At 43.1% G+C, this 25,162-nt stretch overlaps 1 protein-coding gene across 1 annotated transcript in view; it reads right to left on the reverse strand.

Moving 5' to 3' along the window:
* The window catches only part of F7 (coagulation factor VII), a 62,123-nt gene that overhangs the window by 34,403 nt on the left and 2,558 nt on the right, over nucleotides 1-25,162 (reverse strand). Inside the window, exons 2-4 of the mRNA XM_063444666.1 lie at nucleotides 16,897-17,063; nucleotides 15,060-15,084; nucleotides 14,834-14,947 (exon numbers count right to left, since the gene is read on the reverse strand). Of these exons, the coding sequence (XP_063300736.1) occupies nucleotides 14,834-14,947; nucleotides 15,060-15,084; nucleotides 16,897-17,063 (306 nt within the window). The remainder of the gene's footprint in view (nucleotides 1-14,833; nucleotides 14,948-15,059; nucleotides 15,085-16,896; nucleotides 17,064-25,162) is intronic.

Consider the following 25,162-nt stretch of genomic DNA (forward strand, 5'->3'; position numbering starts at 1 on the left):
TTCCTTTCCCTGTGGCACTCTCTCTCCCCCTCTGTCTCTCTATTCTCCCCCCTCTGTCTCTTTCTCCCTCCTTTCCCTGTGGCACTCTCCCTCAGCCTCTGTCTCTATTCTCCCCCCTCTGTCTCTTTCTCCCCCCATTTCCCTGTGGCACCCACCCTCCCCCTCTGTCTCTCTATTCTCCCCCCTTTGTTTCTTTCTCCCTCCTTTCCCTGTGGCACTCTCCCTCCCCCTCTGTCTCTCTATTCTCCCCCCTTTGTTTCTTTCTCCCTCCTTTCCCTGTGGCACTCTCCCTCCGCCTCTATCTCTATTCTCCCCCCTCTGTCTCTCTATTCTCCCCCCTCTGTCTCTTTCTCCCCCCCTTTCCCTGTGGCACCCTCCCTCCCCCTCTGTCTCTCTATTCTCCCCCCTTTGTTTCTTTCTCCCTCCTTTCCCTGTGGCACTCTCCCTCCGCCTCTGTCTCTATTCTCCCCCCTTTGTCTCTCTATTCTCCCCCCTCTGTCTCTTTCTCCCCCCCTTTCCCTGTGGCACTCTCCCTCCCCCTCTGTCTCTTTCTCCCTCCTTTCCCTGTGGCACTCTCCCTCTGTCTCTCTATTCTACCCCCTTTATCTCTCTATTCTCCCCCCTCTGTCTCTTTCTCTCCCCTTTCCCTGTGGCACTCTCCTTCCCCCTCTGTCTCTCTATTCTCCCCCCTCTGTCTCTTTCTCCCCCCTTTCCGTGTGGCACTCTCCCTCCCCCTCTGTCTCTCTATTCTCCCGCTGTCTTTCACTCTCCATCCCCCCCACCCACCTGAGAGGAGTCAGGGGGGGCGGCCGTGTTCCACGCTGCTCCCTCGCGGTTCCTGTTCCTGTTCTGGGAATTGTGGGAACCGCGAGGGAGCATGGTAGAGAGACATGCTCCCTCATCCTCCTTCAGCCCCCAGCATTAGTGACAGGAGTGCCGCTGGACTGGTGAGGCTGCTACCCGGTCCGGTGATCCAGCGCGGAATGCGGCTGCCAGCCGGCCCCCTCAGAGTGTGTGCCACCGGACCGGCCACCCGGTGGCACAAACATAACCAGCGCAGCCCCCAGGTGCCGCGGCCCACCGGGAAATTTCCCAGTATCCCGGTGGGCCAGTCCGGCCCTGTTGGTAAGGCATTTTATTAGCTAGGCGTTTGCTATTGATTTTTGGTTAATTAGCTATTGTTTGCAAAAAGGCATAGGCCCACCCAGGTGTAAATCATTCCTAGTGGGTGGTGCCTTTAGGAGTTATATAAGGGTTCTGGTCATTAGCTTGGCTAACATAGCTTGGTTGCTGCTTCAAAGTGTGTGATTGGAGATATTCTGGAGGTAATCTGAAGTATACAGGAGGACAAAAAAATTGTTAAGATTTGTTTGATTTAAATTATTCGCCTCATTATAATCGCAGACTTAGTTCAGTCTAATAGTTATGCATTTGTTTCACTTTTTGGAGATTTGGATGCTGTCTAATCTGTAGACAGTTCTCTATTGCGGCAGGAGATTGTATTTTTGAAGTCTGAGATTGGTAAATTATCTGGTAAACAAACTCTGATACTGGCTGATACTGTTGCAAAGCCACTGCCGCACAGACGTAGTAGGAATGGCAGATGGTTTACTGTAGGATCTGGTAGACTTAGAATTGTGGATAAAAGGCATATTGCACAGTTTGTTGCTCTACATAATTCATTTTCAGCACTTTCAGAGTGTAATGGTGTTATGGAGACAGGCTCAGGCACTGAGGGAAGTGGTGTTGTGGAGACAGGCTCAGGAACTGAGTGTAGTGGTGTTGTGGAGACAGGCTCAGGAACTGAGTGTAGTGGTGTTGTAGAGACATTCTCAGGCACCGAGACTATGGTAAGGCCTTATAGAAAGCATTTATTGTTGGGGGATTCTATCATAAGAGGTGTGGAGCTGGACAATAGTGGTCTTGTGAGATGTCTTCCTAGAGCTACTGCTCACAGAGAAAGGAGACGTATTTGTAATATTGTTATGCGAGCAAAGCAGGAAGGGAATTTGATGTACTTGTCCATCTATGGACAAACGACTTGGCTTGCAATGAGGTTTTAGAGGTAAAGGAAGTTTTTTTTATGTGGGTGGGGGCCTGGGGGAGGGGCTGGGGGAGGACAGTAGGTCGCCCCCTCATTATTTTTATGGCCATCACCCACCACGCAGGGGTGGGGGCGGGGAGAGGACAGTAGGTCCTCCCCCCCATTGTGATTTATGGCTCCCACCCACCGTGCAGGGGTGGGGGCCGGGGGGAGGACAGTAGGTCCCCCCCTCATTATTTTATGGCCCCCACCGACTGCGCAAGGGTGGGGGCGGGGGGAGGAAAGTAGGTCCCCCCCTCATTATTTTTATGGCCCCCACCCACCATGCAGGGGTGGGGGCGGGGAGAGGACAGTAGGTCCCCCCAGTGTGTATCAGGTGTCAATCCATATCTGCCAAGTGATCCTATGTAGGAGGAACAGTCCCTATTCTGCTCTGTGTCAGTGTGTATCAGGGATCCTTAGGATAGGTGTCAATCCATATCTGCCAAGTGACCCTATGTAGGGGGAACAGTCCCTATTCTGCTCTGTGTCAGTGTGTTTCAGGGATCCTTAGGATAGGTGTCAATCCATATCTGCCAAGTGACCCTATGTAGGGGGAACAGTCCATATTCTGCTCTGTGTCAGTGTGTATCAGGGATCCTTAGGATAGTTGTCAATCCATATCTGCCAAGTGACCATATGTAGGGGGAACAGTCCCTATTCTGCTCTGTGTCAGTGTGTATCAGGGATCCTTAGGATAGGTGTCAATCCATATCTGCCAAGTGACCCTATGTAGGGGGAACAGTCCCTATTCTGCTCTGTGTCACTGTCTGGGGGGAGTATCTGCAGTAATACAGAGTGTCTGGAGGGAGTATCTGCAGTAACACAGGGTGTCTGAAGGGAGTATCTGCAGTAACACTGAGTGTCTGGAGGGAGTATCTGCAGTAACACAGAGTGTCTGGAGGGAGTATCTGCAGTAACACAGAGTGTCTGGAGGGAGTATCTGCAGTAACACAGAGTGTCTGGAGGGAGTATCTGCAGTAACACAGAGTGTCTGGAGGGAGTATCTGCAGTAACACAGGGTGTCTGGAGGGAGTATCTGCAGTAACACAAGGTGTCTGGAGGGAGTATCTGCAGTAACACAGGGTGTCTGGAGGGAGTATCTCCAGTAGCCCAGGGTGTCTGGAGGGAGTATCTGCAGTAACACAGAGTGTCTGGGGGGAGTATCTGCAGTAACACAGAGTGTCTGGAGGGAGTATCTGCAGTAGCACAGAGTGTCTGGAGGGAGTATCTGCAGTAACACAGGGTGTCTGGAGGGAGTATCTGCAGTAACACAGAGTGTCTGGAGGGAGTATCTGCAGTAACACAGAGTGTCTGGAGGGAGTATCTGCAGGAGCACAGGGTGTCTGGAGGGAGTATCTGCAGTAACACAGGGTGTCTGGAGGGAGTATCTCCAGTAACACAGGGTGTCTGGAGGGAGTATCTCCAGTAACCCAGGGTGTCTGGAGGGAGTATCTGCAGTAACACAGAGTGTCTGGGGGGAGTATCTGCAGTAACACAGAGTGTCTGGAGGGAGTATCTGCAGTAACACAGAGTGTCTGGAGGGAGTATCTGCAGTAACACAGGGTGTCTGGAGGGAGTATCTGCAGTAACACAGGGTGTCTGGAGGGAGTATCTCCAGTAACCCAGGGTGTCTGGAGGGAGTATCTGCAGTAACACAGAGTGTCTGGGGGGAGTATCTGCAGTAACACAGAGTGTCTGGAGGGAGTATCTGCAGTAGCACAGAGTGTCTGGAGGGAGTATCTGCAGTAGCACAGAGTGTCTGGAGGGAGTATCTGCAGTAACACAGGGTGTCTGGAGGGAGTATCTGCAGTAACACAGAGTGTCTGGAGGGAGTATCTGCAGTAACACAGAGTGTCTGGAGGGAGTATCTGCAGTAACACAGAGTGTCTGGGGGGAGTATCTGCAGTAATACAGAGTGTTTGGGGGGAGTATCTGCTTGTAACATTTATATGCACTGAAAAAAAAATTATAAATTGAAAAAATAAAATAAAATGGTTGCAGCTTCCGAATGAATCTAAAAGGGATGCTGTCCAGTAGGTGGGAGGGTCTGCTAGGGAGGGTGTGCTGCTGATTGGCTGGAATGTGTCTGCTGACTGTGAGGTACAGGGTCAAAGTTTACTCAATGATAAAGAATAGGGTCGGACCGAACATCGCATGGAACTATTCGCCAGAGAACCATTCGGGACATCACTAATAGCAATACCAGGGTACTCTTTATACAGAAAAGACAGGGAAGGCAAGAAAGGGGGAGGGGTGGCCCTGTATGTGAAGGATAGCATAGAATATAGCCTAATAAAAGTTAGTGATGCGAACATAGAGTCCATTTGGGTTACGTTAGAATTTGGTAATTAGACAGTAACTCATGTAGGTGTGATTTATAGGCCCCCAGGACAAATAGAAGAGTTAGATAATCTACAAGTTGAGGAAATAGCTAAGATGACAATGAAGGGGGATGTTATTATCATGGGTGACTTTAATCTTCCTGATGTGAACTGGAAAACCAAACTATCTGCTTGTGCAGGAGCACACATATTTCTAATTCCCTACTGGGATTGTCTCTAAAACAAGTCGTTGAGGAGCCAACTCGTAAAGAGGCCATACTAGATTTAGTGTTAACAAATGGAGATTTGGTATTAGATATTACTGTAGGTGAATGTTTAGGATCCAGTGATCATCAGTCAGTGTGGTTTAATATAAGAACAATGACTGAGTCACACCACACAAAAACAAAAGTTTTAGACTTTATAAAAACAGACATTTCTAAAATTAGAATATGTGTAAAGGAGTCATTATCAGACTGGAGCAATTTAAATGGAGTCCAAGAGAAATGGGATTATTTAAAAGTTGCACTGCTGAAGGCAACAGAAAATTGCATTAGGCTTGTCAGTAAAAGCCACTGTGGTACTCCGCAGATGTGGCCAAAATAGTAAAAAAACTAAAAGTTAGCATTTAGTAATTATAAAAATCCCAGAGTGAAGAAGATTAGACAGAAATAGGCTAAGCAAGAGCTTCCAAATCACACACATAGAAAAGAAAATAGCACAGTCAGTAAAAAGAAGGGACAAAACATTTTTTAGATACATAAATGAGAAAAGGAAAGTAAAACATGGATTAGTTACCGTATATACTCGAGTATAAGCCGACCCGAATATAAGCCGAGGCCCCTAATTTTTCCCAAAAAAACTGGGAAAACTTATTGACTCGAGTATAAGACTAGGGTGGGAAATGCAGCAGCTACTGGTAAATTTCTAAATAAAATTAGATCCTAAAAAAAATATATTAATTGAATATTTATTTACAGTGTGTGTATAATGAATGCAGTGTGTGCGTATGAGTGCAGCGTGTGTGTGTATGAGTGCAGTGTGTGTATGAGTGCAGCGTGTGTATGAGTGCAGCGTGTGTGTGTATGAGTGCAGCGTGTGTATGAGTGCAGTGTGTGTGTGTATGAATGCAGTGTGTGTGTGTGTATGAATGCAGTGTGTGTGTATGAGTGCAGTGTGTGTATGAATGCAGTGTGTGTATGAATGCAGTGTATGAATGCAGTGTGTGCAGGGCCGGTGCAAGGATATTTGCCCCCCCCATATGTCCTGACCTCCCCTCCTCCTCCCTCAGTGGTCCTTACCTCCCCACCCCCGTGTTCCTTCACCCCCCTCCCCCAGTGGTCCTGACTCACCCCTCCCCTAGTGGTCCTTACTTCCCCCTCCCCTCCCCTAGTGGTCCTTACTTCCCCCTCCCCTCCCCTAGTGGTCCTTACTTCCCCCTCCCCTCCCCTAGTGGTCCTTATCCCCCCCCTCCCTCCCATAGTGGTCCTTATCCCCCTCCCTCCCATAGTGGTCATTATCCCCCCCTCCCTTCCTCCCATAGTGGTCCTTATCCCCCCCTCCCTCCCATAGTGTTCCTTTTCTCCCCCCCTCCCTCCCATAGTGGTCCTTATCCCACCCCCTCCCTCCGATAGTGGTCCTTATCCCCCCCTCCCTTCCATAGTGGTATAGTGGTCCTTATCCCCCCCCTCCCTCCCATAGTGGTCCTTATCCCCCCCTCCCTCCCATAGTGGTCCTTATCCCCCCCTTCCCTCCCATAGTGGTCCTTATCCCCCCCCTCCCTCCCATAGTGGTCCTTATCCCCCCCCTCCCTCCCATAGTGGTCCTTATCCCCCCCTCCCTCCCATAGCGGTCCTTATACCCCCCTCCCTCCCATAGTGGTCCTTATCCCACCCCCTCCCTCCAATAGTGGTCCTTATCCCCCCCTCCCTCCCATAGCGGTCCTTATCCCCCCCTCCCTCCCATAGCGGTCCTTATACCCCCCTCCCTCCCATAGTGGTCCTTATCCCACCCCCTCCCTCCCATAGTGGTCCTTATACCCCCTTTTTTTAAATTATTTTTTTTATTATTATTATTTTTTTTATTATTATTTCTTATTTTATTTATTTTTCGTCCCCCCTCCCTGCTTGATACATGGCAGGGAGGGGGCTCTCCTTCCCTGGTGGTCCAGTGGCAGTTCAGTGGGGGGGAGAGGGGGGCTGGCAGAGCTGTACTTACCTGTTCTGCAGCTCCTGTCAGCTCTCTCCTCCTCTGCGCCGTCCGTGCAGCTCCTTCTATCAGCTCACACTGTAAGTCTCGCGAGAGCCGCGGCTCTCGCGAGACTTACACTGGGAGCTGACCGAGGTGCTGACTGGACGGCGCAGAGGAGGAGAGAGCTGACAGGAGCTGCAGAACAGGTAAGTACAGCTCTGCCAGCCCCCCTCTTCCCCGGTCTGTATTATGGCAATGCAAATTGCCATAATACAGACCTTGACTCGAGTATAAGCCGAGTTGGGGTTTTTCAGCCCAAAAAATGGGCTGAAAAACTCGGCTTATACTCGAGTATATAAGGTAGATTAAAAACAAAAGAAGGAAGGTATGTAGAAGAGCATAAAGGTCTAGCTGAAATGAAGAATAGGAACCTCAGTTAGGAAGAGGACACATGAGTTATTTGTTACATGTGAGTTTACAGAGGAAGAGGTTCTATTTCAACTGTCAAAACTAAAGACAAATACGTCAATAGGACCTGATGGAATACACCCAAAGTTATTAAAAGAGCTTAGTGGTGTACTAGCAAAACCATTAAAAGATTATTATTTTTTGTCAATCTTTATTTATATTGTGCATGGGGTAACAGTAAGCTTGTTAAGCCACAACAGCAATCACAAGCAGAGTGAAAAACAAGCATTATAAACATCAACATCGCATATAGTTAAACTGCACATTTTTTTGTTTTTACCGATCATGTTACTAAGAGAGCTAGACAATGGAGAGACAGAATGGATTATAAGAAACCGGCTATACTGACTGTCTGTAAGGATAGTATAAATGAAAATAATAATAAACAATTGTTTTACATGCTGCATAGTTGGAAAACGTTTAAGCAAATTTGTTAAGCCACCGGGGTCCGACAACCCCTGCCAAGACTGCCTTGAAAGTTAGATTTCCGAAAACGCAACACAGGCTGGTCAAGTATGTCAGAACGAATAGCATTTATCTATGTATCTAGTGTCTGGCACTAAGCAGGCCCATTGTATGTTTAGATATATACATCTGAGAAGATGCTTACAGTTCCTAAACAATCTAGCATTCAACTGTTCTGCACAGGGCTAAGGTGTAACATAATAAGGTAGCAAGTCACCGTAGTAGTAGAGAGAAAAGTCGAGCTAGAGTTCAGGGTATAACACGGAATGTCAAAGTTGTCTGGTTTCGGGGGCACATAGGGGTGTGATGAACCGCTCCATGCGGGACTGTAAGTTTCATCCAATGCCCAGACTTGGGAGTGTAAGGGGATATGTGGTAGAGACATTTAGGCAGGGGTGAGAGATAGTGGCCCTCCAGCCCCAGGCCGTCATGAAGGCATGCATCCTGTAACCACAGACTTGGATACTCTTAGATGAGGCCAGGTCTCTCCCTATTGGGATCCAGTCGAAGCTCCTGCTGGTCAGTCGCCGCCCGTGGCGGTGGATCTTTGGCCTCCATGGTCGATGCTGCAGGGGTGTAGCCCTGCGGGCCTTCAGCCTAGGCAGGCGTAAGGTGGGTGACTTGGAAGCTGGTGGTTATGTAGTGCCTTGCTTCACTCCTCCGCTCCTCCTGGTCTTGGGTGGATGGTTCTGCAAGTCATGTAGCGCTGTAACATGTGCTTGATAAGGCATTGTTGATCCTTTGCAAGCTGCTTCTGATCCTGTAAAGGGTCGGGAAGTGTTTCCGCCATCTTGGATCCGCAGCGAGTAGTGCCTGTGCCATTTCAGTTGCCTTGGTTTGTCAGAGGTATGTAGGTTCCACCCGTGGGGAGCGAGATAACCCCGCAAGTCCAAAGGGCCGCTGCCACTTGAAGGCCGTAATTTGCTACCGCGGTTCCCGGTGACTCCGAGCCTCAATTCCTGTATCAGGTATCCCGGTTAGGGTGTCCCTATTCTGGGGAGCACCTCAGAGTTGAGTTTGTGGCTCTGAAACTCGAGTTATTACCGCAAAACTGCACACTTTTGCAGGAGCCTGGGCAGGACACTTCTTGTCTGCTTGAAGGTCAGGCTCTGCCCCCTTAACAGATTTATTAAACCAATCATTGTTAACAGAAGTAGTCCCAGAAGATTGGAAGTTAGCGAATGTTGTGCCCATTCACAAGAAAGGTAGTAGGAAGGAGTCGGGCAACTACAGGCCAGTAAGCCTTACTTCAGCAGTGGGGAAAGTAATGGAAACCATGTTAAAGGATAGGATTGTTGTACATCTAAAATCACATGGATTTCAAGATCAGAGACAATATGGGTTTACTTCAGGGAGATCATGCCAAAGTAATCTTATTGGTTGTTTTGATTGGGTAACTAAAATAATAGATCAGGGTGGTGCAGTAGACATTGCTTACCTAGATTTCAGTAAGGCTTTTGACACTGCTGCACATAAAAGGCTTATCAATAAACTGTACAATAAATCTTTAAAGGGACACTATAGTCACCCAGACCACTTCAGCTCAATTAAGTGGTCTGGGTGCAATGTCCCTCAGGTTTTAACCCTTCAGATGCAAACATAGCAGTTTCAGAGAAACTGCTATGTTTACAATTGTTGTTAAGCCAGCCTCTAGTGGCTGTCTTCCGGACAGCCACTAGAGGTGCATCTGTGATGCTGGAGGCATATTATGCCTCCATCGCGCAGAGCGTCCATAGAAAAGCATTGAAAAATGCTTTCCTATTGACAGCTTGAATGCGCACGCGGCACTTTCCACGCATGCGCATTCGGCTCTGCTGACATTGGCAGAGGGAGCTGACGTCGGCGGGGGAGGAGAGGTCACCAGCACCGAGGAAGCCCGACGCAGGAATAAGGTAAGCTGCTGAAGGGTTTTTAACCCCTTCAGTGCCATGGGAGGGGGACCCTGAGGGTGGGGCCATCCTCAGGGCACTATAGTGTCAGGAAAACCACTTTGTTTTCCTGACACTATAGTGATCCTTTAAGTTTGGATTCCAATATTGTTGAATGGGTGACAGGCAACAGAGGGTTGTAGTCAATGGAGTATATTCAAAGCATGGTCTTGTCACCAGTGGGGTACCTAGGGGATCTGTACTTGTACCCATTCTCTTTAATATTTTTATTAGTGATATTGCAGTCTACTGTTCTCCGTTTGCAGGATTCTAACGTTTACAAGGTTGACTCTACTGCTGTGTGGCTAAATCAAGAAAGAGGAGTTGGAAGGAGTCTGATGGCACAATATGATATTGTTATGCACTCTGATTGGTTGAATTTTTTACACTCATTGTTAAAGGGACACTATAGTCACCTGAACAACTACAGCTTAATGTAGTTGTTCAGGTATGATCTATAGCTCCCTGCAGGCAATCTAATGTAAACACTGTATTTTCAGAGAAAATACAGTGATTACATTGATTGATAGGAATACCTCCAGTGTCCGTCACTCAGACAAAGTCACTCGGGCAAAGACCGCGAGCTGAGCTGTCAGTCAGCTCAGCGCGCAGCCGCGCACACCGTGCGCATGTGCGGTAGTGCGCTCAGGACTTCAGAGGGCGGCATGAATGCCGCTCTCTGGAGTATGTGCGCATGGGTGGCGAAGCGTCTGATGGAAGCATCTGATTGCTCCCTGCTCACGCCCACCTATTTCATCATTTTGACGAAATAGGGGGCGCGGCTTCACGACGCTCCCGGCGCTGGAACGAGGTGAGTAAAAGACTCTGCCTGGAGAGTCCCTTTAATGGTTTCTTTGCTGCTGGGAGGTTCAATAAAAGAGAGATTAAGCAAATATTCGCCTCCTGTCTTTAATAAAAATTTTATTATTTGTTCACTTTAAAGCTTGAATAATCCCTAATTATCTAAAAGGTAAAAAAAAATGGCTTATATGACCTGATGAATGAGTTCCTCTGTGCTGACTTAGTTCACCAATCATTATGAAATACATAATATACAAAACTTTTAAACTATAACCATTTTGCAACACCTGCTGTGAAATAAAGTCTCTATTTAAATGTACATATCTTTTATTTTTTTTAATTCTTTATTTGTTGTGCATAGAAATACAAACTGGCTTGCAGTGCCACAACATCCATTGTAAGAATTTCCAAAGACATAGTATGACAATTGTATGGCATTACAATTCTGCACTATTTTATAACATAGCAAAAACTAGGTTTCATGGGCTACAACTGAAAAACATTGGCATTAGAAAGCCATATTAAAGTTGCCCTTGAGAACATGAATTAGCTAAGCTTGAGGTGCAAGAGATGAAGACAAGACAAACAAAACTATGGTGACTTGCACCCTGACAATGAGTAATATAGTTTGGGTTTAAAACTTACACCAGCTCAGCATATAGAAGATACATACACAAACAATTTAGTGAAGAGCTGGACGGCTTGACTGTAAACCATAAATTATTATTTCACCCCAGGGACCCGAACCGTTATGCCAGAGGTATAAAATGCCCCACATTACCAATAATAATAATAACAAAGTATTTAACCAGGAAAGGTACATTCAGATTGCTCTGGTTTCCAAGTACGTCCTGTGCCTAGTGGTAGGCTAGAGAAATCAAAATCAAATCAAAATAAGCAAAAATAAATATGGTGAGGCATAGAAACCAATGGCATCCAGAGTCACGATTCAGCTGACCCCCTTCAGAAGCACAGGACAATCCCGGTATGGTCTGGCTGCCTCTATGCACCAGGACATCAGTAATGGTAGGTTGTATACCCAGGGAATGTTATTATGCCAGCTTAGTAAAAGCAGTGATCATTCCCGCTGTGTGCAATTCATCTGGACCACTGCCCGAGCAGGACAGCATGGGCCATGGCCCTCCGACTGGCTGAAACTGCGATTATGGAGTGCGCCCACTGCTACCACTTATTGCGGACCCTCTTCTTCAGTTGGAGTCATCGCTTCCCACCGGAACCTGGACAGTGAGTTCAATGGAGAGTAGTCAATCCTCTCCTTCCTGACCGGCAGCTGCAGGCGTTGATCCAGTTCTTCCCAGAAGTCAGCAAAGACTCAAGCTAGTGTGCAGGTAAACCCAGCCATATCTCTGTTGATGTAAGTGTGACACAAGGTGTCCGCCAGTTTATAGAGAGTGTTCCCTGTAGCAGGACTATAACTCTTAGTTGCAGGAGGGCTCCAAAGCAAGGACCGGCATTACCCCCATCCTGGGTTGATTTTCTCACTCATCCTGGGTTCATTCTCGGGGCTCCTCTACCACAGGCCTGGGAGTCTGAAGGCTCTGAGCAGTATCTTAGCTGTTCCCAGAAATACACTCTTCTGTACAGCGATCTCAGATGTTCCACCTGAAATCTGTTGAAGCCAACTGGGACTACTGCTGCTTTCACTTTCCACATCTTTTCTAGCCCTTCTTTCAGTCCTTGGCATTTATCCATCTTCTCATGTTCCTTCTTCCTGGTGTTATAGTCACAGGGTATTTCCACATCCACCACCATTGCACTCTTCTGTTCCTTGACACATTTCAATGTGAAAAAATGGAAATGCAAGCCTTATATTTGACTCTCTAACTTTTGAAAACACCAACAAAATCTGTAAATGGAGGTTACTGTTATACTCGGGAGACTTTGCTGAACACAAACATTAGTGTTTCAAAACAATAAAACATATCACAACAATTATATTGTCAGTGAAAGTGCTGTTTGTATGTGAAAAATGCAAAAAAGTAGTGTGTGTGCTGGAGAAGAGGAATTCTGCCGTTCCCAGGGGCCAGCCCACAGCAAATTGCTGTAAGTAAAGTTCCCACTGAAGTTCCGTCAAGCACAGCTAGTAATCTTAGGGTACCTTCAGTGGGAAACATGTCATAACCCTGAGAACCTGGCCAGCCCCAGATCAGCCTCCCTCTCCAGACTCATATTTTTGTTTTTTAGTTTTGAGCAGTCTCTCAGCCCTCTCTTCGGTGGACAAGCTGATCGGGCTGTCTCGGCACTTTATCAGGGGTGGCAAAATTCCTCGCCTGTCAAAGTGCCGCCTGGAGCCATGGCCCCACTGGGACCTATGGACATGCCGGTCCTGACAGATACATAGACACAAAGATACAAAAACTGCCAAACATGCAGATACATAGATACACACACTGGCATAGATACAGACATACAGATGCACACACAGATACAAAGACATACAGATGCACAAACTGGCACAGAGACATACAAATACACACAGATACACAGACATACAGATACACACATAGATACACTCACTCACACACAGATACACAGACTGACCCACACGGAGATACACAGACATACAAATATGCACACTGACACAGAAATGCACACTGACAAACACACAGATACACAGACATACAGATACGCATACTGACAAACACACAGATACACAGACATACAGATACGCACACTGACACACACAGACCTACAGATATGCACACTGACACACATACGGATACGCACACTGACACACACAAAGATATACAGATACGCACACTGACACACACAAAGATATACAGATACGCACACTGACACAGACCTACAGATACGCACACTAACACACATACAGATACACACATTGACACACACAGACATACAGATACACACATACAAATATGCACACTGACACACAGACTTAGAGACACAGACATACAAATACATACCTTGACACATTCACAGATACACATTGACACACACACACTGATACAAAGACCTATAGATACACACACACACAGATATACAGATACATACACACACAGATATACAGATACACTGACACACACAGGTATAGATAGATAGATAGATATATATATATATATATATATATTTGCTGGCAGTACCGTCTAAGTGGGTATTTATCGATTATACACATCTCTTACTTAACTGCCTATGATTCTATATCAACTTAGCAGGAAAGACCACATACCTAACCTTCCCAGATATGCCATTTAGGTATGGATGCCCTGACTCGCATGTCTAGTCAGCCTTACTAGTGAAACACTGATCTTCGATTTAGAGAGACATATTTCTAACCTCTCCTTGCAAAATTGGGTCTCAAGGAGAATCCGGGTGTTGAAAGATATCCACCAGGCTGCATTGCTACTATCCTTTTCAGACATATGTTTACAACACCAAGTGCCCCAGACAGATTTTTTAAAATGCCTTCAGAATTCAACACTTCCTGCAAACACACTAACACTTTGAGCCAGACCCCAGTTCCAGAAATAATACTAATAACACAAGTAGACACATTAATGCTAAACATGTATCACAGAATGTTACTCCAATTTAAGAGACTTCCAAAAACAATCATCTCAGATAAAATGGGAAAAAGTTCAACCTTTGAATTTCTGAAGAGGAGTGGACCCAGTCGCACAAGACCATGATGAGTCTCACCTATAATCTTTTCGACCTGGAGCTGTTATATAAGATTATTTTACAATGGCATCAAGTGTCAATTTGACTGGCACATATTCAACAAACCCAATTAGTTCTATGTTGGTGAAATTGCGGTCTAACATGTATATACAGTGACACTTGGTGGCTGCCCTAACAGTTATGGAAGTCGATCTATAACATTCTAGTTAATATTTTTAACACTCTAATCCATTGAAACTTTGAGATTGCCTGTTACATGTGTTTCCTGATACCCTGAACCACCCCACTCTGTTGTTGCCATGAGTTTTTGAGCGGTCTTTAGGCCATAGCATTCAATAGGCACTCTTATAGGGTACCTACACTACCGGAGGTAATTACCATTCTAAACCATAATAATGAATGAGAAAAAAAATAGTCCATTTAGTGAAAGAAACAATGAAATCCTACTATAGCAAATGGGTTGTATTGAAGGACTTCTGTAATGGCCCCAATGCTTTGTGCATTGAATATTTTGTGATCCCGATAGTAGTACTGTGAGACATCCAAAAGTAAAAGTATGAATAATATGTAATTATCTACATTGTCTTGTTGTATACAACCAATATTTATTGTTTCTGATTGCAGTCATTGGAAATCCATTATAACCTAATTGGGAGGGGGTGGGGGGAGGGGGGATGTATGTATCTCTAACATTTATTTAACTGTAAAACCTTTTATAATTAAATCAATAAGTGAAACTCTGCACAACAGTGGAATAGCATATCTCATAAATGGGACACAAGCAGTGCTCCCATTGAAAGCAATAGGAAGTATGGTATTGGCTGAGAAAGCTTGTTTTCCTGTTCTCTACTGTGAATTTAAAGCAAATGGACATTATATATAACTTTTTTTTAAAAAAAATTCACTCTTACCTTTGTCACAGTTTCGTCCTTCATAAGCTGGGGGGCAACTGCAGGTGTAGGAGTGGTGATCATCTATGCAAGTTCCCCCATTTTGGCATGGGTTGGAGATGCATTCATCCTTATCTGCAAAATGGAGAACACATTTGTTTTCTTCAATGTACAGTTAGCTTAGTGTTTGCATTTCAACAGTTAGCTTAGTGTTTGCATTTCATTATAATTTTCTGTTTAAGCATACCTGTGTACGTCTCCCAAAATTGTTTCTGTGGAAAATAAGGAAAAAAAAATGTGTTATTTTTTGTAGGATACATTATTATTATCATTATCATTTATAAAGTGAATATTCCACATGCTACTCCTCATGTGGGCACTTTCTCTAGACCTATACATTACACGGTTCTCTTTTACTGCTATGGTTCATTGATACTGTATTTGACTTTTGTTGCTTTATTGATCCTGCCTTTCCCACACCAATTTTCCTCTGATATTAAAGGAACACTCTAGTCAACTATACAACTTTAGCTTCATAGTAAAAACCAAAGAAAGAAAAAGTTACCTGCACTCTCTCCTTAATCCCTATGTATATTTAAACAAATGGAGGTCATTTAGTTACTCCAATGGCCACTGGAGGGAATGCCCGCCTGCCAACGTCAAGGCAGACCCCCCTAGACGGGTTCTACTCTGACCCTTTACCTTGCTTCCTTGAGCTTCTGGCAAAAATATCTCTAATGAGACAAGGAGGGGTATTTTTTTATATACACCCCTATATACTTATTTATCCTTAATAGGGAACACATGGGATGGGTGACAGCATTGTAACTTAGCTGTGTGATACAAAAAGTGAATACAAATACAAAAAGAAAAGTCCTGCGCTCACTCCCATCACTCCTGGGTGGCAGCAACGACCTCAGTACACATAAGCTCCAATACATATAGTAAAAACCAAAGGAAAAAAGTTACCTGCACTCTCTCCTTAATCCCTATGTATATTTAAACAAATGGAGGTAATTTAGTTACTCAAGGAAGCAAGGTGAAGGGTCAGAGTAGGACCCGTCTAGGGGGGTCTGCCTTGACGTTGGCAGGCGGGCATTTCCTCCAATGGCCATTGGAGTAACTAAATGACCTCGGCTAACCATGCCCCACACCGACAATTTTTTAAAATGTTATATTTAACATTTATTGCACACATTTGCAAACTGGATGTCAAAAAGAGTCCCCTCATGGCCTCATTAGAGACTACAATGTAGTCTAAGGGGCCCTGGACAGGGGTCTCTCTAATTTTCTGTGCTAAAGTATGTATATTTAAACTGCTGTTGAACAAATTTCTAGCAAAAATGTAACAACTGCTCTACTTCTTAAAAGGGAACTGTCACTTCTGTAAAATTGTAATGAAATATTGAACCCCATAAATAACTCGTGTTAACCTTTTTTGTGTGATGCTCAGTTTACTTTTACATTTATGTTAAAGGTTTAACCAATCTCAAATCAACAGCACATGGAGAGACAAAACAATATAAGAATAGCCAGGTGCAAACCATATAAGCACTCCCTCAAGTGCTTTAAATATTCAAATGTATATACAATATAGAATGCACACCATAACAATCTCAAAAAAATATTTAAATTTTATTATGTACAAAAAAGTACCAGAATGAAAACATATAAGAAAAAAATGAATATAAACAAAGTAACAGAAGTAAAGGCAGATACAATAAAATAATAGTAATAAATTACCACAAAAATCCTTACAAGCCTCAGACAGAAACACGAGTCACCAAACCCCCCAACATTTCGGCACCAACTGGCTGCCTTTATCAAGGGTATCTGGTAACGCTTGATTGTTAGTTTTAAAAAAAAAAAAAAAGCTAAGAAGGTGCCCAGTTGCAGGATAAAACAGTGTGAATTTGTACATATTATTTAATTTTCCACACTTCTCAGATAAATATTTGTTAAAATGGGAAAGTGACAGCTTCTCCTTAAAGCAAAACGAAAATATACTTTACACCAAAGTATTGAAACTATTTCTCAGTGAGACAAATTATTTGACATAGAATATAAAATGAGTCATCACGTACCGTCCTTCGTTCATCCTTAAATATCTCCAAGGCTTCTTCATAGGAGCAGAGCTCTTCATTGCACTCTCTCTCCACAGATCCTGGCTTAAACCACTCTTCAGAAAATGAATTCGCCCTTCTTATCCTATTTTTCAAAAAACTAGATGCTTTTTGTTCCTGTAAAAAAACTAGAAAGAAGTACTGGTTGAAAAAAAAAAAAGTTTTAAAAAGGTTTGTAAATCCGCTCTGCATATTTTTATTGGAAATTATGCAGTTTCAGCAGCAGACTGGGTGTCAGGATTACATTACCGATTTCATTAAAACAAAAAGAATTAACAAGACAAAGCTTCATACATTATATAAATCTGAAGGTGGGGACAACATCATTGAGATGCCAGAGAAATGGTTATGAAACAAATACAAACAGTAACCATGTGCCAGTTCAGACAGGATAGCGCAGGTTGGTTGAACAAGTTCAGTCCCTTGGTAGAATATAGGGATGTCCCCAAGTTATGAAGAGGATGAGGTAGCATCGCCATTGAGACCCGTGTTTAAGTGCTCCACCCCTCCCTACTGTTAGAGTCTGATTCAGGGCTGCCCCCAAAGTATTCTCAGGGAGTACCAGCTTGTGCATTGAAATGTTTTTGTTTTTTTTAAATAAGTGATCTATGGTCACAAGGTTTGTGTGTAGGATTTCAAGTTCTTACATTTTTTTTTAGACCTTTCTCCATAAATAATTGCATTGTAGATTGAGCAAAACATCTATAATAATTTGTATTAATTGGATAGAAATAACATTCTTTTGAGACAATATTTTTAATATAATTATCTAATCCAAATCTGGAACATTTATGGTCAAATTTGACAGGTTTTATAATGTCTGGGGAATAGTCCTGTATTCCAAACCTTCTTTTCGGTTAGGCGGTTATACAGCAGTAAATTTAGGAACACACATTAAAGTTGTGCTAATACAAACACTATGGCCATCCTGTCAATGATTAATTGCATTACTTAATTGGCATCAACAATGCAATCACTTAGATAAAGTCAGTAAAGTCCAAAAGACTGACCCAGTATTGGACATAAAAAACTCTTCATGGGACACTCAAAGCAACAACACTACATTATGATGTAAGGAGTTCTCCTGCAACAGGTGAACTACATATTCCAAAGAGCTTTGCTGGAGAGCTATGATATTTTCATGCACATAAACAAGGTGCTGACAGATCCCAAAAGACAGTACACGGTTAATTGACCATTTACACATGTGTGCTGCTGGGTTATCAGTGGAAGAGTTAATATGCGTGCGCTGCTAGCGTGTGGCGAGGGCATCGGCAATGGTCTGCGCCCTGATTGGAGCGCTTGTCCGCGAGGGCACTGTAAAGCGGGAAACCGCAATATATAATGCACCCTGAGGTAACAGCTGGCGCCAAAACAGCTGAAGAAAAGCTGTCATCCAAAAAAGCTGTGGAAGATTTGAATTAGAGCTGTTCCCTGTTCCCCCCCTTTTCCTGTCAGTGGTTTGTTTTAGCTTTAGATGTTATTAACAGAAGTGCAGCTATGGAGCACTTACTTGAGGAAATGAAAAGGAGGGGATCCAGCAGCGGTGGTGCTGAATGGGTCAGGCAGTGTCTTTTGACTGCCCCTTCCTCTCAAGTTGATTCACGCCCACAGGAATTAACATTAATGGACATTTTGGAACCAGAGGAGGAGGAGTCTGCAAAAGGGGAAGTCTCTGAGGAGGAGCCACACATGTCCATATGCCTGAGTGATAGAAGTATGCATCAAGGAAGAAAGAAGAGAATATCTAAATCTAGAGTGATTTATTCCCCTCCATCTATCAGTGAAGGCAAGAAGACGAGAATTGAAGGGAAAAGGAAGAAGAAATCCTGTCATCCTTCTGAAACTGGGCAAGTGCTGGTTATTGAAGATGGTGAGCAAGCCGATACCTTGTTTGCCATGCTGTCTGAAGGAGTGGATAATTTGGCTGGTGAGTCCATTCCTGGGGTTTCTCAGCAGGCTAAGCTAGGAGAGGCGCTGGGAGTGTTACTTCAGGCTTTACATGGTAAGGTGGGTAGTCTGGTTTTAGCCTGGGTTCGGGAGGATTTTGAGAAATTGTCACAGTCACCTATATCTAGAAATGGCAGTTAGTCGATCTGTCAGGAATAGTACACCGGTTAATGAAGCTTGGTTAAAAAGAAGCTTTAGCTTGCGAAGCTTCTCCGCTTGGTTTTCATTTAGCAAATTCGTCAAAGAAAAGATATGGAATGAAGAATATGTGGATATTCTTTCTTTGTTACCAGCATCTAAGGATTTCTTGTTAAAGCAAGAAAGAGAAGATGAAAGGAAACGTACGGTAACTCTGTCTTTTAATAACTGGTTACAAGCGTTTATTGTAGACGTCATTCTGATAAAGCTAGTGGACATTTTCAACAACTAGAGTCAATACTGGAGGCTTATAACAATGTGGGTGGATTGGTCTTGGTACAATTATGATGAAATATTTAGTCAAAAACTATCTATTCCCAAGAAAGAGAAAAGTACCTTTAAACTAATTCACCATCTATCCTACCCCAAATGTGATTCTTTGAATGATGAGGTGGAAATTCCATTATTTTGGTGTCATCCTCTTCTTTCGAGGATGCTTTAAAATGGGTGAGGCATTGTGGTAGGAATGCTCTCATGGCGAAAGTTGACATTGAGTCAGCTTTTATCGAAAAAGAAGGAAAAATCTGTCCCTAATTATAATGTAGAGTGTATAGAAAAGGATAATCGCTAGAAGTGCTTCTAAAAATCTCGAAAGAACTTTATTATGAATACTTTATTATGAATACTCAACAAAAGTCAATTACAGTAGTCTACGCAAAGAGCATTAAGGATTGAGGGAGTGAGGGATGACACATGAAAGTGAAAAAATAAACTATTTTAGTAAAAATAGCTATAACAAAATATGACAGTGTATCAAAAATATATGTAGTACACTGAAATTTATCCAAATTGTATTGTAAAGCTAGTGTCATATATTGAGCAATCAGCCAAAACTATGAATATGCTTATCACATAGACTCATAAAAAGACAGATTGAGTTTGCAGAAACTGTCAGAAAAAGCCCCTTTGAAGTTTGCTATACTGCAACAGTAGATAGCAATATATATCAGTGTATCAAAAGTGCATCTGATACGTTGGAATGTATCCAAATGGTATAATAAAAATAGTGTCCTATTTTGTAGAGCAGTCAGCCAAAACTCAGTCTATAATAATCAAAAAGACTCTTAGATACCACATAGAGGGAAACTGTTCTCAGTAGTATTCAGTATTGGTGCTGTGTTATCTGGTCTATGGATAGAGGCATGCTAATTAAAGAGAACCGTGAAGACAGCCAAATGCCTCAATCGGCGTTTGAACTGAAGATAGGAACTGGCTCGGCTGCCTGATAATAATGGATTCTTCTATATGTACAAAGATTGTGTCATGGGACTATAGAGATTCTTAACAGTAGTGTGCTAATAAGCAACTATTAGCTTGATAGTTCGATATGGAGTGCACCGATTAGCAACGTCTCGCACATACATGAGAATAAATAATAATCTAGAGACCCATGACTAAATATAGATAGTAAAAAGTAGGACAGCTGGAATAGTGCCTTCATGGGCACCTTGTACAGAAAGACAGTGTAGAAATAGAAGATCCTAGTAACTGAGTAGAGAGCTAAGCAGTTCCTAATAGTCAAATGCTTCAGATTCTAATTAGCTATGATAAGGATACCCTGATTGGTATTTAGTTTGCCTGTTTTGCAAAGACGGCTGTCAACCATCTAGGTTCCCAAGATACCTGAATGGCTGTCTGATATAGCCGGCGGTAAATACTAAGCCGCAAGAGAGGTACCGTGGAAAAAACAGGAAACCAAGACAAATGTCGAGTGAGTGTCGAGCCCGACGCGCGTGTCGCTTGGATTAGAGGCTCATCAGGGGGAGAGTCAGCTTTTAGATTACTCCCAATACATCCTGATTGTTTTGGGTCATTGGGATTTCAGTTTGAAAGAAAATTTTACTTTGATAAGTGCATGCCTATTTGCTGTTCCTCTTCTTGTTTTTACTGTGAAAGTTTTTCATGTTTTTTAGAATGGGTGCTTAAGCAGGTTTCAGGATTACAATCGATGATTCACTACGTATATATGATTTTCTTTTCATCTGGAAAGTTGGATCCTCTGACTGCCTTCAGTTATTGAAAATTTTCATGTCAATTGCTCAGCAATTTGGCATTCCGTTGGCAAGGGAAAAAACGGTCTAGCCTAGTACTTGTCTGTAGTTTTTAGGTATAATTATTGATTTTGAAAGAATGGAATTTCATTTACCTGAAGAGAAAATAGTTAAAATGAAGCGAGAAATTTCCCAATTATTAGGCATTAACAAAATGACACTTAAGAAGCTACAGTCTGTGTTAGGTTCTTTAAATTTTGCACCAAGGGGAATGCCGATGGCTAGAGTTTTTTCCAGACATATGTCTAGAGCGTTAGCGGGTTTTAAAAAACCACACCATCATGTGCAAATATCTAGGCACATTAAAAAGAGGATTTAAAAGTCTGGAATGTGTTTTTAAGTAGTTTTAACGGTTCCACGATTTGGCAGAGTGATTTTGTATCCAATTGGGATTTAGATATTTTCACTGATGTAGCTGGTTCACAAGACTTTGGCGTTTACTTCCAAGGGAATTGGGCAGCCACTGGATGGCCTCAGACATGGGAAAAAAATGGATGGACTAAAATGATTACTTTTGGAACTCTTTCCAATATAGTCTTGGAAGTATCGGGCTCTAAATTGGCAAATAAGAGAATTACTTTTCATAGCGACAACTTGGGAGTAGTGATGTCCCGAACAATTCGCCAGGAACCGTTCGCTGGCGAACATAGTGTGTTCGCGGTCGCGAACACGCGCAATGTTCGGTCCGCCCCCTATTCGTCATCATTGAGTAATCTTTGACCCTGTACCTCACAGTCAGCAGACAGATTCCAGCCAATCAGCAGCAGACCCTCCCTCCCAGACCCTCCCACCTCCATGACGAATAGGGGGCGGACCGAACACGCTATGTTTGCCGGCGAACAGTTCCTGGCGAACTGTTCGGGACATCACTACTTGGGAGTAGTTTGGGTAATTAATTCTCTTCTAGCTAAATCGATCCCGGTTATTAATTTATGAGAATATTAGTCTTAATCTGTTTGGTTAAAAATATATGGGTAACACGCACTCGGACCCACTTGAGTCTGCTTTCACACAAGGAGAGGCCTGGGAACAGATGATGCACCCAACTCCACACCCCATGACAAGAGGTACCCAACAGGTCCTCCCAACCACGACACCCCCACAAGAAAACAAGACGGCTCCTACCACCTCACCCAAGACTGACCCAGGGGCACCTCACACAACCTCGGGCCAAGCCACGGGCCATAAAAAGCCTCACTAGGTAGGAAGCTGCATAAGATCATAGACAATCTGTCCCATCCTACCTACGCCCCCTCTCCCCCTCTCACCAGTCCTACTTGGTAGCCACTCTGAATTTCCAACGACTCTCAACCCTTAGTGGTAACTCGTAAACTGCAAACCCCAGGACAAGAGGTACACCTGTATTTAATGACACTGCAATTATCTCGCATGTAATCCTCAACTAATCAAAGGTTTGAAATGCTTTGTGTGAGTACCTACACCCCTACCTATTCCCTTGTCTTTTTGTTTTTGTACCTCCTCCTTATGACCCAAAATCTCTGATCAATGAATCCTTCTAAGTTGTGTACTGAAACCATGGATGTTACCCTTACAAGCCTGTTCAAACTGTACAATGATAAGCAAACTGTTACCTCTGCAAAGCAATGTTTTGTATCCCATAACTGTTATACCCAAACTATTTTAACTATTGTACCCCTTCCCCAATATTCCAAAATTTATAAAATAACGAATATATAAAATATATATATATATATATATATATATATATATATATGTATGTATATGGGTAACAGCAAGACATGTCAGTGGCAAAAGTATTTGAATAGCTGATTCCTTGTCCCGTTTCGACTTCAACTCTTTCAGGTCCCTCGCACCTCTAGCAAACGAATGTGCCTGAGCACATCTGGGATCTATCTTCACCCAGATAAGTCAATTGCTGGGTCTATCGCTATCATCAATTACTTGGAAAGCATATTTATTCGCACAGGATGAGTGGAATCGGTTTATGCTTAATTTCAATAAGGACGCTACTGATCCTAACATACAGGATGCTATACAATTTGTCATCAATAAAATTCAGTCTGGAGCTTCTAAGTTTTCACTAAATAGATTATTACTAGGCATTTCAATTTTCTTTAAAGTTTTGGGTAAAAATCTATCTTTAAAGAAAATGCTGAACGGGGCTTGGGCTATTTCAATTCAACTATTAGGTGATTTGGTTAAGAATTTGGGCTCCATCTGTAATGATTCTTTTGAGATTCAATTATTCACCACGGCTTTTGTATTAGCCTTTTTTGGAGCCTTTAGAATTAGCAAATTAGTGTCTGCTAACAAGTCTTTCCATTCCGGCATACAATTTGAAAAACCTTCAGGGTTAAAAAAGCCTTCAGGGTTAAACTTTGCAGATATTATTAAGAAGATCAAAAACTTGTCAACAGGGGAAAGGTAGATGGGTTCAGTTGGGAGCTACTCATCACTAGAATTTATGCCCAGTTAAAATAGTCGAAGCCTTTTTAAATATTCATCCTAGAGTTCATGGTAGTTTTTTAATACATAGTTCAGGAATTCCTCTTTCTTAGTTTCAATTTCGAAACGTTCTCAAGTTATCATGCAAACAGTTAGGTATTCAAGGGAACACGATAACATCTCATTCTTTTTATATTGGTGCTGCAACGGAGGCAGTATCACAAGGTTTGTCGAATGAATTGGTTAAAAAAGCTGTGCGATGGTCATCAAATAGATACAAAAGTTATGTTAGGCCTTAATGCATGGTTAATATGGTTACTTACCGTTTCTCTTTTCAGATAAAGGACCAATCATAGTGTGGATCATTGGTCATTCATTTATCCACTGGGCACATCGAAGAGCAGTGGAGAGATAGTACGGAGAGAATTTGAGTTTTGCTAATGAGACTGTTTCAATATTTTGGTTTGGTGTAAGAGGTTTAGTAAGAGACAATGTTTTTAATGTTTTACAGGAATGTAAACAGCAATTTCCATGGCCACATGTTATTAATATTCATTACGGAGGCAATGATATAGGTAGAGTCAAGTCAGTAGTGCGGTTTCACCAATTGAAAGAAGGTATGTGGAATTTTAAGAGGATGTTCCTAGACTCATTAATCATTTGGTCTGTGATTGTAACTCGTCTGGTGTGCTTGCACAATGCGAATCTTAAAGCTTTAGAAAGAGTTAGGAGCAAGCTGAACAGAGCCATGGAATTTTTTTTGCCATCAATCACTGGTGTGTCTTTTCACCATGCTGATATTGAGGTTCATTGTGAAGGTTTATTTTTTAGGGATGGTATTCACTTGACTGAAGTCGGTTTTGATATTTTTAACAATGATCTACAGTGTCTGATGGATAAGGCCATGGTCTGGTGGGGTGGGCTGCAGCATTAGTTGAATGCTGCAGCTGGTGGGGTTAAGGTCACCTGCCTATTTTAACCACCAGTGTGGTGGTTTATGGAGTCTATTGATTAGGTGCTGAGTGCCCATTATTGTGCTGCTAGAATTAATGCCTCAGTGCTGTCTTTCAGTCATGCATTATTCAACCACCGGTGAGATTTCATAATGTGAGCCACATTCACTAACCTGGCCAAGTTATTATCCCGGTTTGGTACATAAATGGTAAGGAATGTATGTTAAAGGCGTGTTTCTTGTTCTTGCCATGGAGCTGGGGCCTGTCCTATTCTCTGCAGGTGCTTGGATATTGCTGTCCTCCTTGCCTCTTTCTCATGGTAACCGCTTGTCTACGTCTCCTATTTGGCCTTTTGTTACTTCAACTCTTTAACTCATTCAGTCCTGATCAGGTTACCTTTTTTGCTATCATCTGCCCACACTTATCTAGTCTGAACGACATTTAGATGTTGTGTTAGGTGATTCAGTGAGTTGTTGTCCTGCTCGCTCTTGGAATATAGCATGATGTCATCCATGAGAAAGTGGTTGATGGTAGCTAAACTATTGAACCTGTATCTATATTCACTCTTCATGATGATTTTGCTGAGGGGATTGAGACCTATGCAGAAAAATATCAGGATAGTGCATCACCTTGGTATATGTCACATTT

This window comes from Pelobates fuscus, chromosome 1, assembly GCF_036172605.1.
Source record: "Pelobates fuscus isolate aPelFus1 chromosome 1, aPelFus1.pri, whole genome shotgun sequence".
In the NCBI taxonomy this organism is placed as follows: domain Eukaryota; kingdom Metazoa; phylum Chordata; class Amphibia; order Anura; family Pelobatidae; genus Pelobates; species Pelobates fuscus.